The sequence below is a fragment of the Alexandromys fortis genome, unplaced genomic scaffold (assembly GCF_014885135.2).
Source record: "Alexandromys fortis isolate MF-2015 unplaced genomic scaffold, M_Fortis_MF-2015_v1.1 scaffold_6, whole genome shotgun sequence".
NCBI lineage: Eukaryota > Metazoa > Chordata > Mammalia > Rodentia > Cricetidae > Alexandromys > Alexandromys fortis.
In genome coordinates, this window is record NW_026067902.1 from 18,522,987 (window position 1) to 18,536,048 (window position 13,062).

General features: G+C 38.8%; 1 protein-coding gene across 4 annotated transcripts in view; it reads left to right on the top strand.

The window, feature by feature from the left end:
- The window catches only part of Tmem87a (transmembrane protein 87A), a 52,542-nt gene that overhangs the window by 16,623 nt on the left and 22,857 nt on the right, over positions 1–13,062 (top strand). For all 4 annotated transcript variants that reach the window (XR_007590005.1, XM_050131777.1, XM_050131790.1 and 1 more), the window contains exons 7-10: positions 2,853–2,970; positions 8,194–8,255; positions 9,226–9,409; positions 11,066–11,165. Coding sequence is in view for 3 of the 4 variants with exons in the window: in XM_050131777.1 (XP_049987734.1) it covers positions 2,853–2,970; positions 8,194–8,255; positions 9,226–9,409; positions 11,066–11,165 (464 nt within the window). In the remaining variant the exon portion in view is untranslated. The remainder of the gene's footprint in view (positions 1–2,852; positions 2,971–8,193; positions 8,256–9,225; positions 9,410–11,065; positions 11,166–13,062) is intronic.

Consider the following 13,062-nt stretch of genomic DNA (forward strand, 5'->3'; position numbering starts at 1 on the left):
TCGCAAAGCTGAGACACATATAGTAACTTATGGCTGTAAGTGCTGTAAACCAGCCCTTGGGAGGCTGAAACAGGATGGGTCCGTTACATTTGAGGCCAGCTTGGGAAACATGATGGCACTCTGTCACAAAACAACAGAATGGAAGCCGAGAAGCTGAAAAGAGCATTGACTAAAGTGAAAAGGTGAGGAGAGGCTGTCACTGTTGGAGCAGGTAGAAGAAGAATGCTTCCAGAGTGGATCAGTGGAGTTCCCTGTTGAGAGGTCTAGAGAGAGCGAAGAGTGAAAGCAAATGAACAAAGTCTTGAAGATTTTGTGGATCCGTGTAGCATGAATTTCTAGGATGGGGGTGCTCACAAGATTCTAAGTAGGAGTGAACAAACAAGGTGTTATGCCTGTAAGTTATAATGTGATTGATTGACAAAAATGAAGCACTATATGCTATAACATAGAAACTTTGAAAACTGTGAGACCAGCCAGATGTTAAAAGACAGACACTGTTTAATTCATCCCATTGATTAGAAATACCCACCGCAGAAAACTCTGTGAAAGCAGAAAGTAGGTGAGTTGTTCCATGTGGTGGTGGGGGAGGAAGAGATAGATTATTGCCTATTGAATAAGGGTCTACTTTTTTTGAGAGGTTGGCAACATTGTAGAGCTGGGTGTTGTGGCAGGTGTGTAGAGTCCCAGCTACTTAGGAATCTGAAGCAACATAATTACGTAAGCACAGGTTAAAGATGAGCCTGAGAGACCTTGCTCAGAAAAAGTTTTGGTGTCGCGTTCCACTGAATTATGTTATTCTCAGTAACATGGTTAAAATTATGACATGTGAAATTTACTTCAATTAATAAAAACAAACAATAGTTAATAACTGCTTATCTGATAAGTTTGTTAAGACTAAACATGTAGCAAATGTTACATCCCTGTCAGAGTGTGTGGAATATAGGTGCTTCTTTTGCAAGATTAAAAATCTATAACTCTGAGAGCCAAGTCCTAGACTATGAAAATTAATCAGAACATTTTGAAACTTATAAGAGGTAATTTTAAGATGTAAGAAATTAATAGCAGAGCAGTTTATTACACTAAGTGGTTAATGACTAAGTTCAGGAAAGGTTCAGTAATTGAGTAATAGAACATAGGACGCTTATGACTTTGAAGTTATACATTTCCCAGTATCCTCCTTGAGGAGAGAGACCGGCAGAGATCCTAGTATGGCTTCAGCATGGCTTATAGTTGTTACTGAAATTACTAGTGAATGTAGAGTTGAAGGATGTATCTGCTTTTTTGGACTTGGAATTGTGTCATGGAATCTATTGCATTCTAAGTTTCCTGGGTTGATTACTAGAGGGAAAGCATGATTCCACTGGGGTAAGCATGATTCCACATTGTATCAATCTGTAAAATCTGTGGGGTTTCATTAGGTCAGCAATGCTTCCCTGGAGATCTCTGGGTAAAACCTTTTCCTTTTAAGACCACAGTAACCAGCTACAGGTCTAAATAGTGGTACCTCCTTTCACAGTAGAAGAGGAGACCAATGGTTTTCCTCCATGGTAAGTGCCAGTGCTTACTTATTGAGCTAGGGTCTCCTGATATGATTTATGTAATTTAAAATCAGGTCAGGTTGGAGAGGTCTCAGCAAGACTAAAGCTGAGACAGGTTTATTGCAGCTATCAGACATTTTTTTATACCTTTATCAGAAACAGAATATAATGGTGGTTGCCAGGAAGAATACATTGCCAGGATAAAATGATGTTTGCAAGCTGTACAGGGTATACAAGATTAATGTCTAAGACTCATAAGACTATTTCTGTCAAACTTATTTATGCTTCCCTGGTTTCTAGGGAATGGAATGCAGAGATACACAGGTGGTCTGGATGCTTCACTGCCTAGGGGGTGCCCGGTTTCTCAGGAACTGAAAGGCGAACGGTGCCCCAGGAGCCACAGATTCTAACTTGAAAAATCCATGATGCATACCTCTTTTTTGCGGGGGTGGGAGGGTTGAAATTCAAGACAGGGTTTCTCTGTAGCTTTGAAGTCTGCTTCGTAGACCAGACTGGCCTCAAACTCACAGAGATCCACCTGTCTCTGCCTTCTGAGTGCAGGGATTAAAGACGTGCACCACCACCAACCAGCCAATGCATACCTCTTAAGGCAGCTAGACCAGGCCAACTCCAGGGTTCTCTGCACCTCCACATCTCCTTATCTTTACATTTTAATCTTGTTTGTAGAGACTCCTGAGTGAGGAAATCAAGGGTTACTATCTCTTAGCTTCAAGGACTATTAACTACGCTGACTAAAGAGGCAGTAATTTAAAGAAACAAAAATCACTGCCTTCCCATCCACCTAGAGTAAGTTAAGGTGAAAGTTTTTATTTAAATGTGAGACATGTCAACATAGATTCTGTTAGTTTGGAAAAGGGAATTTGGAGAGAGTGTGTTTATACTCATACATATGAGCTTTTTTCTGTATTGACATCAAGAATGTTTTTGTGACACAATCTTTATTTTAAATTAATTTCATAATAGATATATAAAATATAATTCTAGAATGAGTTAAAAATTAAACTCAATGATTTTTAATTGTGTTTTTTCTTTGTAAGAAATAAATATGTTAAATTTAGACCTTTGTATGGCAAGAATGCAGAGAGGACTGTGTTTTGTCAGTTCACGATCTTGCCTACTTTGCCTTGTGCTCACAAGCTTGTCTTGCATATGATGGCTATTTCAGTGAATGAAAGCTGACTTACTCCACTGCATTTCTGGGCTGTATTCTGGAGCAGTGTTTTCATACTGTATTATTAACTTGTGCTCTGAATTACTGAGACTTGAAGTTTTGATGCCCCATTTTCTCCCTAGGCATTGCATGAACCATTGCAGACTTGGCAAGATGCACCGTACATTTTTATCGTGCATGTTGACATTTCGTCCTCAAAGGAATCACCAAAAGAAAATGCACTGAGTAATCTTTTTATCAGTAAGTTCAATTCATAGCTTTAAAAATAGCTGATTTTCTGTTTGTTTCATGTGTGATTGATTTGAAGTGGGAAATGTAGGAATATTTTTGTATATCTAGGCATAGCCCACACACTTTCTATAGATACTTGGCTTTATTTTATTTTCTTTGGCTCTCTTGCTATGAATATTTTAAGTGTTCTTTAGTATTTTGAAGTATACTTTCAAATTAATTATCACTGATGATTTCTTAACATCAAAAGTTTTTATTTCTTTATTTCTAAGATTTATTTCAAAATTATGTGTCTAAGAGCAGTTCTGCCCATGTGAGTTCAGATTCCTGTTCTAGAGTTACAGGTGGTTGTAAGACTCCCTCCCCACATGGGTGCTAGGATCTGAACTCCAGTCTTCTGGAAGAGGAGTTTTTCCTCTTACCTCCTGAGCCATCTTTCCAGTTCTCAAGAATTTCCTTACCTTCCTTTCTTCTGTAGCTATATAACTCAGAATCTTTACATTTTACCTTGGATTTTGCAGTAACTGTTGTAGTTTCTCTGGTTTTCCATTTTTGGTTTTAATTTGTTCTGTGTAGTTTCCTTCCCGATCCTTGCTCTCAGAGTATTGAGTAGAAATGATAGCAGCTATTCTGATTTAATTGATATATTTCACCATTAAATAATACTGTTTACTATAGTTCTTCCCCCCTCAAAATACTCTTACCTGGACAAGGATATCCTTGTTTCTGAACTTACTGAGTATTTTCGTCTTTTTTTTTAATGCTAAGAAAGGACACAATGGCGTAATTGTATACATATTAAAATTAACAAATAGGCCAGACATGGTGGCATTTATCTATATAATCTTAGCACTCCAGAACCCAAGGCAACAGTATTATAAGTTCAAGATCCGGGCTGGAGAGATGGCTCAGAGGTTAAGAGCACTGACTGCTCTTCCAGAGGTCTTGAGTTCAATTCCCAGCAACCACATGGTGGCTCACAGCCATCTATAATGAGATCTGGTGCCCTCTTCTGGCATGCAAAAATACATGGAAGGAATGTTGTATACATAATAAATAAATAAATCTTTAAAAAAAAAATAAGTTCAAGATCCAATCAGGGATACCTAGCAAGTTCCAAGACAGCCCAGACTTAATTATGAGATCCTGTCTCAAAACAAGATCATATAAGCTATTTTGTTCATGTGATGTTTGTTTTAATTGGTTTCAGTTTTAGACCATTCTTTATTTTTTGCTTAGTCTTATTAAAATACACAAACATACCCATACCTTCTTTTTCATATACATTGTTGGATTCCTTTTGTTTATTTAAATCTGTGTTCGAGATAAGTTGTCCTATAATTTTCTTTTCTTACACTATCATTCATTGATTCGGCATCCAAATTATGAAAATATCATGTACAGAACTGGATACTGTCCCTATTTATATATTCTGCAGACAGTTTTAAAGAATAGACTTGCCTGTTTTCTTCTATTAGAACTTTTCTTGTGCTACTGTTGCAGTCTGAGTCTATCTACCAACCTCTATAGGTTTTCTTTAATAGTAAAAAACAGTATTTTTTACTATTAAAAATAGTGTTTTGTTCTAGTTCTTTTTCCTTATATCAGAGGTGTGCATATATTATGAGAAAGTGCTGATTGCATTCAAGATTTCAATCAAGTTTATTGACAAGCTTTTTTCATATTTCTTTACAAGTATCTGTGTCTATTCCTTTTTATAATCTTTACTATTGTAAGGCATGTTGGGTACACATAACTCCAGCAATCAAGAGGTGGCTGCAGGAGAATCAAGGAGTTCAAGGTTATCCTTGGCTACATAGTGAATTTGAAGCCACCTTGTAGTATATGAGACCCTACCTTTTGGAAAACCCCAGAAATGATGTGCTGGAGAGATGGCTCAGTAGTAAAGTACTTTCTGCTCAAGTATGAGGGACCGAGTTTGGGTTCCTCCCCCCAACTGAAAAGCTGGCATAGTGTAGAGCTCTGTAACCCAGCACAGAGGCAGACAGAGACAGATCCCTGGAACTGCTGCCAGCCAGCGTAGCTGGTGAGTGCCAGATTCAGTGAGAGACTCTGTCTCAAAATTTGAGATGGAGAGCAACTGAGGAAGCTGCCTGAAATCAGCCTCTGTCCTCCACACTTGTGCATGCTTACACACAGCGGGTACACACATATATCACACACACAGAACCAAGAATTACATAAATAGTAGTCTTTTAATATTGCTTTTGTGTTCTTTATTGTTAAATCACCATGGAATTTTGTTTTATTTTTATCCCAGTGGACTAGCTTTGGCTTTGTTAATTTATTTTAGATCTGCCTTTCTCTGTTGGGGTTAAAGGCGTGCCCCACTACCACCAGGCTAAATTTTAAATCCTTATGTTGAGTCCTTAACTCACAATTCAGAAATGGACTTTGCTTTGCTCCATAGTGATATGGAGGTAAAGCAGATCTAGGCAGACCAGGTAGTGGCCTGGTATAATTTCTGGACCTTGGAATATGTGTTTCTCTAGGTTAGTGGCTCTTAACCTTCCTAATGCTCTGACCATTTAATACAGTTCCTCATGTTGTGGTGATGCCCAATCAGAAAATTTCTTTCGTTGCTACTTCATAATTGTAATTTTAGTACTGTCATGAGTTGTAATGTAAGTATATGATATGCAGGATATCTGGATGCGACCCCTGTTGAAAGACTGTTCATTCCAAAAGGGGTTGCAGCCCACAGGTTGAGAACCACTGCTCTAGGCTCACACCTTTCTCATGGGTTATAAATAGGCAGAAGAGAGCAGTTGGTGATATTTATTTTTAATCAACTCATAAATAAAAGGGAAAGAGGCCCTGTTTCACCCACTTCATGCATCTAACCTGACACAGGTCTCTTTCATCTGTTTGAATCTTAATAGCTTTAGTGAGTGCAAGAGCACTCTATGTAAACTGTCATACCCTGTTTTTAGGACCAGAAGCCAGCATGACTATGGCTTTAGTCTCCTGTGCTGTGACATGTTTCCATTCCATTTCCATTCCTGAAAATATTTGTCTTGTTTTCACAGTTAATGTCTTGCTCCTTCCCTCCTTCCTTCCTTCCTTCCTTCCTTCCTTCCTTCCTTCCTTCCTTCCTTTTTTTTTCATGTGTTTGTATGTAAACATACAGAGGAGACACATTAAGGCATGGTTTGGTTTATTAACCATGGTTTGTTAATATCATCTGAAAGTCTAGAATTATCTCTGAATGTTCTTTTCTTTCATCTTTTTTGTTTGTGTTTGTTTTCCAGTGCTGGGATTGAACCTAGGGCCTCAGTATGCTATGCAAGTGTTGTACCTAGACCCGATGTCTTGTTTTGATGTGTTTTTGAGACAGGAATTAGCTGTATAGTCCAGCTTGGTCTCAGACTTGCAGCAATCCTTCCCCAGCTTTTCAAATGCTGAGAGTATAAGTCTGGGCCACCACATGTGAGTTCGTTCACCCTCTCATTAAAGTCTTTGATGGAGCCAGGCATCAAAGTCATGGCTCCTCTGTGTTTCAGGTGCTACGATTATAGTCAAGCACCAAGCCCAGCTAAGTCAGAAATTCACTTATCAGTCAGTCATTCCTTGAATTTATTCAACTCTTTTATCAGTGACAGTTTTTAAACCATTAGTCTTTTATTGAGACAGGGTCTCATGGCTTCAAACTTTCCCAGAACTCTCAAACTTTCCTGCTTCTCCTTCCAGATGCTCAGATTGTACCAACATGACTAGCTCAAAGCAGTTAATCTTATGATCAGTAGAGTTTCAATGAGGCAGATTTCTGATTTATCTTGTAGATAAAACTTTTTGTTGTTGTTCCTATTTATTAGTCAATTTTTTTTTTAAATATTTATTTTATTTATTTATTATATATACAATATTCTGTCTGTGTGTGTGCCTGCAGCCAGAAGAGGGCACCAGACCTCTTTACAGATGGTTGTGAGCCACCATGTGGTTGCCGGGAATTGAACTCAGGACCTCTGGAAGAACAGGCAATGCTCTTAACCACTGAGCCATCTCTCCAGCCCTATTAGTCAAATTTTTACAAAATGTTTGATAGTAAGTTCTGGAAAAGTCAGTTCAAGTTTGATAAATGGTGCTGGGCTTTGATCTGAACTTGTATGGGTTCTTGTTGGTTTGGTTTTCATTCCTAAATGAAGATACTGCTTATATAATTTAGGGAGCTGCTGGATTGTCTTTACGTCTTATTTTACCAGGGATGGTGTATCACTTGTATAAATTATTATGATTTTAAGCTTTTTAAAAAGTACTCTTCATTTTTAAAGTGATATCTGACTTGAAAGATCATAAAAATAAGTTGAAAAATTAGGGAGATATAGTAAAGATGGACAGAAGATAAGAATATTAGGAATACATTGAAAGAAGTATACCAAGAGTATTTGGAATTTAAAGGATGTGGGATGGTTCTGGATGGAAGCTTGAGGATGGCTTTGTGAAGGAATGTCATTTCGTCCGGTCTTCAGGGCCGTGAGTATGGGACTGAGGGGGTTGTCTGTAAAATGCTCATGAAGTGTTTACAAGGAGGACCCCCAGCTCTGTTCCCAGAACTCACAGGAACAAGCTAGGTGTGGCAGTGTGCTCTTGTATCACCGCATGGCAGGGGTGGCGGGGGGAGGGGGGATAGGCAGAGTCCCCTGGGCTTACTGGTCTTGGTGCTTTCTAGGCCAGTGAGAGAGACCCTGTCTCAAAAAGAAGGTAGTGGGGGAAGCAGGAGTAGCACCTGCAGAGTCTACAAACATGAACACACAAGTGCTCTCTAATGAGCACAAATCCATTGCGCATACACACAGAGAATATGAATCTGGAAGAGGACTTTCCCACTTAAGACTGGAGTGTGAGCCAGACATAGTGGCACACTTAATCCTTTAATCCTAGCCCTTGGGAGGCAGAGGCAGGTGAATCTCTGTGTTTGAGACCAGCCTGGTCTACAGACCGAGTTCCAGGACAGCTAGAGCTGCGTAGTGAATCTCCGTCTCAAAAACAAACAAATGAATAAACAAACAAACAAACAAAAACACTAGGTTGTGGATGAACCATGAGACTAATTCATGGATTTCAAAGTTACTGTATATATCTAATGTACTAATCACCATGATTGAAATGCTTAAAAGTGAGTTGATGAAACTTTTACTAATTTAATAAAGTAAACATTAATCAGGGTTATTGTTTAATTACTAAATCTACCAAATTAATTTGCTTTGCCAGTGACTGTTGAAGTAAAGGGTCCCTATGAATACCTCACTCTTGAAGACTACCCACTGATGATCGTGAGTCAGCATGTGCTTTTAACCTTGATAAATTAATTTAGCATGAAAATTTAGTAAGAAAATTGTCTGTTTTGTAGCTCTGTCTCATTAAAGGATTATTCCTGTGCTGTTTAGAAATTTTTACTTTGAGGTTTAACTTTTTTCCTTTTAAATTAGATTTTCGTATTTTATATTATGGGTATGAGTGTTTTGCTATTTGTCTGTTTATCACATGAAGCCTAGTGCCTGCAGAGATCAGATGAAGGCATCTGATATGCTGGAGCTATGGCTGAGGATGGTTGTGAGCCCCACGTGGGTGTTGGGAACTGAATCCAGGTCCTCTGCAAGAGCCGTAAGTGCTGAGCCATCTCCCCAGAGAGTAACTTCAACAGAGTAAGTGTAGCCCTGTGGGCCTCGTTTATCTGTAAAATGAGAAGGTCGATGACTATTGTAGCTATGGACAGTATCTCAGTGACCACCTCGCAGTTCACATCTGGGTTCAGAGCAGGGCACACCTTGCTGTAATCTAACCCTGAGCCCACTCACGTGATAAGGATGAATCTTTATAATGTAAGTGTTCAAACTGTGGTTAGCCTGTGCCAAGAGATCCTTGTCTATTGGCAGACTTGTGTTCAGAGCTGTTCTCTCTTCCTTCCCCTTTTATAGTTTTCCATTTTAGTTGTGTTCCATTGTCTCAGGATTCTGCATCCCAGCTTGCCAGGCCTGTTTTTTCTTCGTTTTATTGCTGCGTTTTGAACAGTTAATGCAAGGAACAGGCATTCTTGAGGACAAGTCCTTCTGTAGTCTCCTCTGTTCAAAACTAGATCATTCTTTATTGTTTGTTAGTATTGTACACTAGAAATATAATTTTTTTCAAAAAGAAGGTAAAATCTATTTTTGTGGTTTGTTATACCATATGTTGATTTTAAATCTAAATATTTGGTTCTTGGTCCTAATTCTCCTTTTTATTTCATTCCCAATTGGATCACAGTTTTTCATGGTGATGTGTATTGTGTACGTCCTGTTTGGTGTTCTCTGGCTGGCATGGTCTGCTTGCTACTGGAGAGATCTCCTGAGAATTCAGTTTTGGATTGGTGCTGTCATCTTTCTGGGAATGTTTGAGAAAGCTGTGTTTTATGCAGAATTTCAGAATATCCGATACAAAGGAGAATCAGGTATGTTAAAGAAGTGCCATTTAAAAAATTATGTTTATTTTGTGTATGTGTGAGGGTGCATGTGTTATGACACGGTCCATGTGCCTGTGGAGATCAGAGGACAACCGAAGGGAGTCAGTTCTTTCCTTTCACCATGCATGTCTTTGGAGATTGAACTTAGGTTGTCAGGTTTGGCATCTAACACCTTTATCTGCTGAACCATCTCACTGGACACAAATTTGCCCTTTTTCCCCCCCAAGATTTATATTTTTAGAATAATCTGTATTTGAGGATGGATGTATTACATGCATATAAGTGCAGGTGCCTGTGGAGACCAGAAAGATGAGATCCCCATGGAACCAAAGTTATAGGCAGTTGTGTGAGCAATGGGAGCCCACTTAAGTCTTCTGCAAGAGGAGTACAAACGCTTAACTGCTGAGCTGTCTCTACAGCTCCAAATTTGCCTTTTTTTTTTTTTTTTTTTTTTTTTTTGAGACAGGGTTTCTCTATGGTTTTGGAGCCTGTCCTGGAACTAGCTCTTATAGACCAGGCTGGTCTCGAACTCACAGAGATCTGCCTGCCTCTGTCCCGAGTGCTGGGATTAAAGGTGTGCGAGTGCTGGGATTAAAGGCATGCGCTACCACCGCCCGACCCCAAATTTGCCATTTTTTGATGATGGTTAAGAGGCATGGCAACATCTCTCAAGTCAGCAGTGGTTACATAGGTCTACTTTTCCAAAGTTTCTTATTAAAATAACCACAACAGAATCACCGTCATTGTGACTGTTTCTCTTAATCTTATAGTTCAAGGATACAATGATGCAAGAATAATTTTGTTGAAACACACACAGAAAAGTGGTTATTTGGGAAATGATTTTCTTATTTCTTAAATCCCAGTTGTCATTGATAGCCAAGCCAACATTAAAAAAGAAAGTAAACAATGCCAGTTTAATTTTAAGATGGCACTGATTGCAAGACACATAGATTTTTTTTAATATTTATTTATTATGTATACAATATTCTGTCTGTATGCCTTCAGGCCAGAAGAGGGCGCCAGACCCCGTTACAGATGGTTGTGAGCCACCATGTGGTTGCTGGGAATTGAACTCAGGACCTTTGGAAGAGCAGGCAATGCTATTAACCTCTGAGCCATCTCTCCAGCCCAAGACACATAGATTTTTGTGCCCGTGTGTTTGGAATGCATCTTAGACTTGATAAAATACAGTAATACTAAGAAAATGGGAATATGCTTATGATTTGATGAGGTTGACTGCTTATTACAAATTACTTGGTATTGTAGACTATTGAGATGGTTTTAGTTTTCTTTCAGACTATTTGTTCACTAATAATTATTGTTGCAAGATATGAAGACTAGAAAATAGAAGATGTGAATTGGAAATTATGCACGTGCACCAGGATACATGTGTATGCTTTCCACGTATAGCTGTGTTTCAGTTTGCAAAAGTAAATGGTGGGAAAATTGATGGGTGAGCACACCCAGATTGTTGTGCACACAGCTAAGACCATTAGCTGTGTGCTTGTAAAAATTGCATGAGATATTCTCTCTTTAGTAAGTCTGATACTTGTGCTCATTCTGAAAAGTGTTGAGACCTACATTCTGGTAGTAGGATTGGTTGAAACCGGAGTATAGCACAATTTCTCCCTTTCTTTCACATAGTCCAGGATGCCTTGGTCCTTGCAGAGCTGCTCTCAGCAGTGAAACGCTCACTGGCTCGAACCCTGGTCATCATAGTCAGTCTGGGATACGGCATAGTCAAGTGAGTATTCAATTCTGAATGAAAATGCCAATTATATTGAAACATTTGCTATCTAGATAGTGCTGGTTCTGAAAAGGTTGATAAAAGTAGTGAGTAAGAAAATAGTAGTGAGATATGAAAAATGTCTGAAATTTTATTATAGTCTTAAGTGTTAGAAATGCTGCTTTACATCTTTTTAAAAACTCACAGTACACCTGCAGAAAAACCTGCAGTGAGGCAAATGCAGAAAAACAAACTTTCACAATGAACTTAGTGACCTGTTTTTGCAAATAGATTTATTTTATGTTTATGGATGGTGTGTGTGTGTGTGTGTGTGTGTGTTTGTGTTTGTGACCTGCTACCTGTGGAGGCCTGAAGAAGGCATTGGATCCCGTGGAACTGGAGTTGTGAGCTGCCATTAAAATGGTGGGAATCGAATTCAGGTCCTCTGTCGATAACAAGAACTCTAAATTGTTGAACATCTCTCCATCTTGCAAATTAGGTTGTTTTTTTGTTTTGTTTTGTTTTTTTAGCAAATAAATATTCTTATTGTAATTGTTTTTTTTTTAATTTAACTTTTTAGTAAAAACAAGTTACTGAAGCATGCAGCACTGTAGTCATTGCGTAGCCCTCTGCTCCTTGTAGTGTCCTCAGAACATTCTTCCTAAGTCACAACATACTGAGCGCCTTCCCTATATCAGGCACTCAGTAACTCATTGTTCTAAGCCCCTGCTGTACAACAAATAAAAGTTGTAGATTTTTACATTTGTGGAAGAAGGGAACAAATGAATTAAATGTCTAATATATCAATAAAAGGTGTTATAGTTCAGGCATTGAAACTTGGAGCTATAAATATGGTGGCCCAGGAAGGCTTTACTTAGTGACATCCAAATAAAGATTTGAGGAAAGCAAAGGGACTATCTGTTCACCTAGAGAAAGAGTCTGGGGTGTGAGTGGATCCTATGCATGCTTTGAAGGGAGAACCAGTGGAGTCCCATGATGGTCACATGTGGGATGTAAAAGAAGAGGAACTGCGGGTGGTGCCAACCGGGTCTGCTCATGTGGCAGGAAGGAATTGCTGTTGACCAAGCCCAGGAAGATGAAGGAAGCGGCGTGGCACAATGGCAAGATTAGGAGGTAGGCTAGATAAGCACTGGTGAGGCCCAGATAGAAGTATGAAGATGGGGATGCTAAGTTAGGACACCTCACAAGGCTACCAAGGAAGAAAATCCAGAGAGAAAAAGGTCAAAGGCTGGGTGTTCAGATATTTTCTGTTATCTAAATGTCAGTAACATGAAGCAGAGTTGGTAGAGGAACTTAAGTAACGGTTGAAGGCAGTAGGCAAACTGAAGACTGTTCCAAGGAGGGGTCCTTGAGTGTATCAGATAATCAGATAGGCCAGGTAAGAGGATGGAGAATTAACTGTTGAATTTAATTAATAAAGAGTGTTAGTGACCATACCAAGAACAATCTGTGTGAAAGGGGTTGGGACAGAAGCTGTCTCCTGAATTAGAGGGAATTCAAGAAAGACGAGGACAGGAATAGTCCAAAGACTTTAAGTAGAATAAGCATTTTTATTTAAATGCCTTCTACATGTGATGGAATATTCAAGATTTTAAGACAATTCCCTGTCATTATGGTCATTTTCTAACTGGAAATAGCCATAGAGATTTATTTGCCTTAGACAGATGTACTGTAATGAACCACCTAGTAATTTTGTTAAAATACAGATTCTGGTGGAGTAGGATTTAATATTAAGGATCTAAGGCTTTTCCATCTGCCTATGAATAGAGGTTGTTCAAAGCTACATACTTAGTTGGGTTTTGTGCTTGAGCTTATTTGATGAACTACAACACGACATTTGAGTGTGTGAGGTAATGTTAACATTTTAAGATTTGCTAATGATATTGTGGTTATA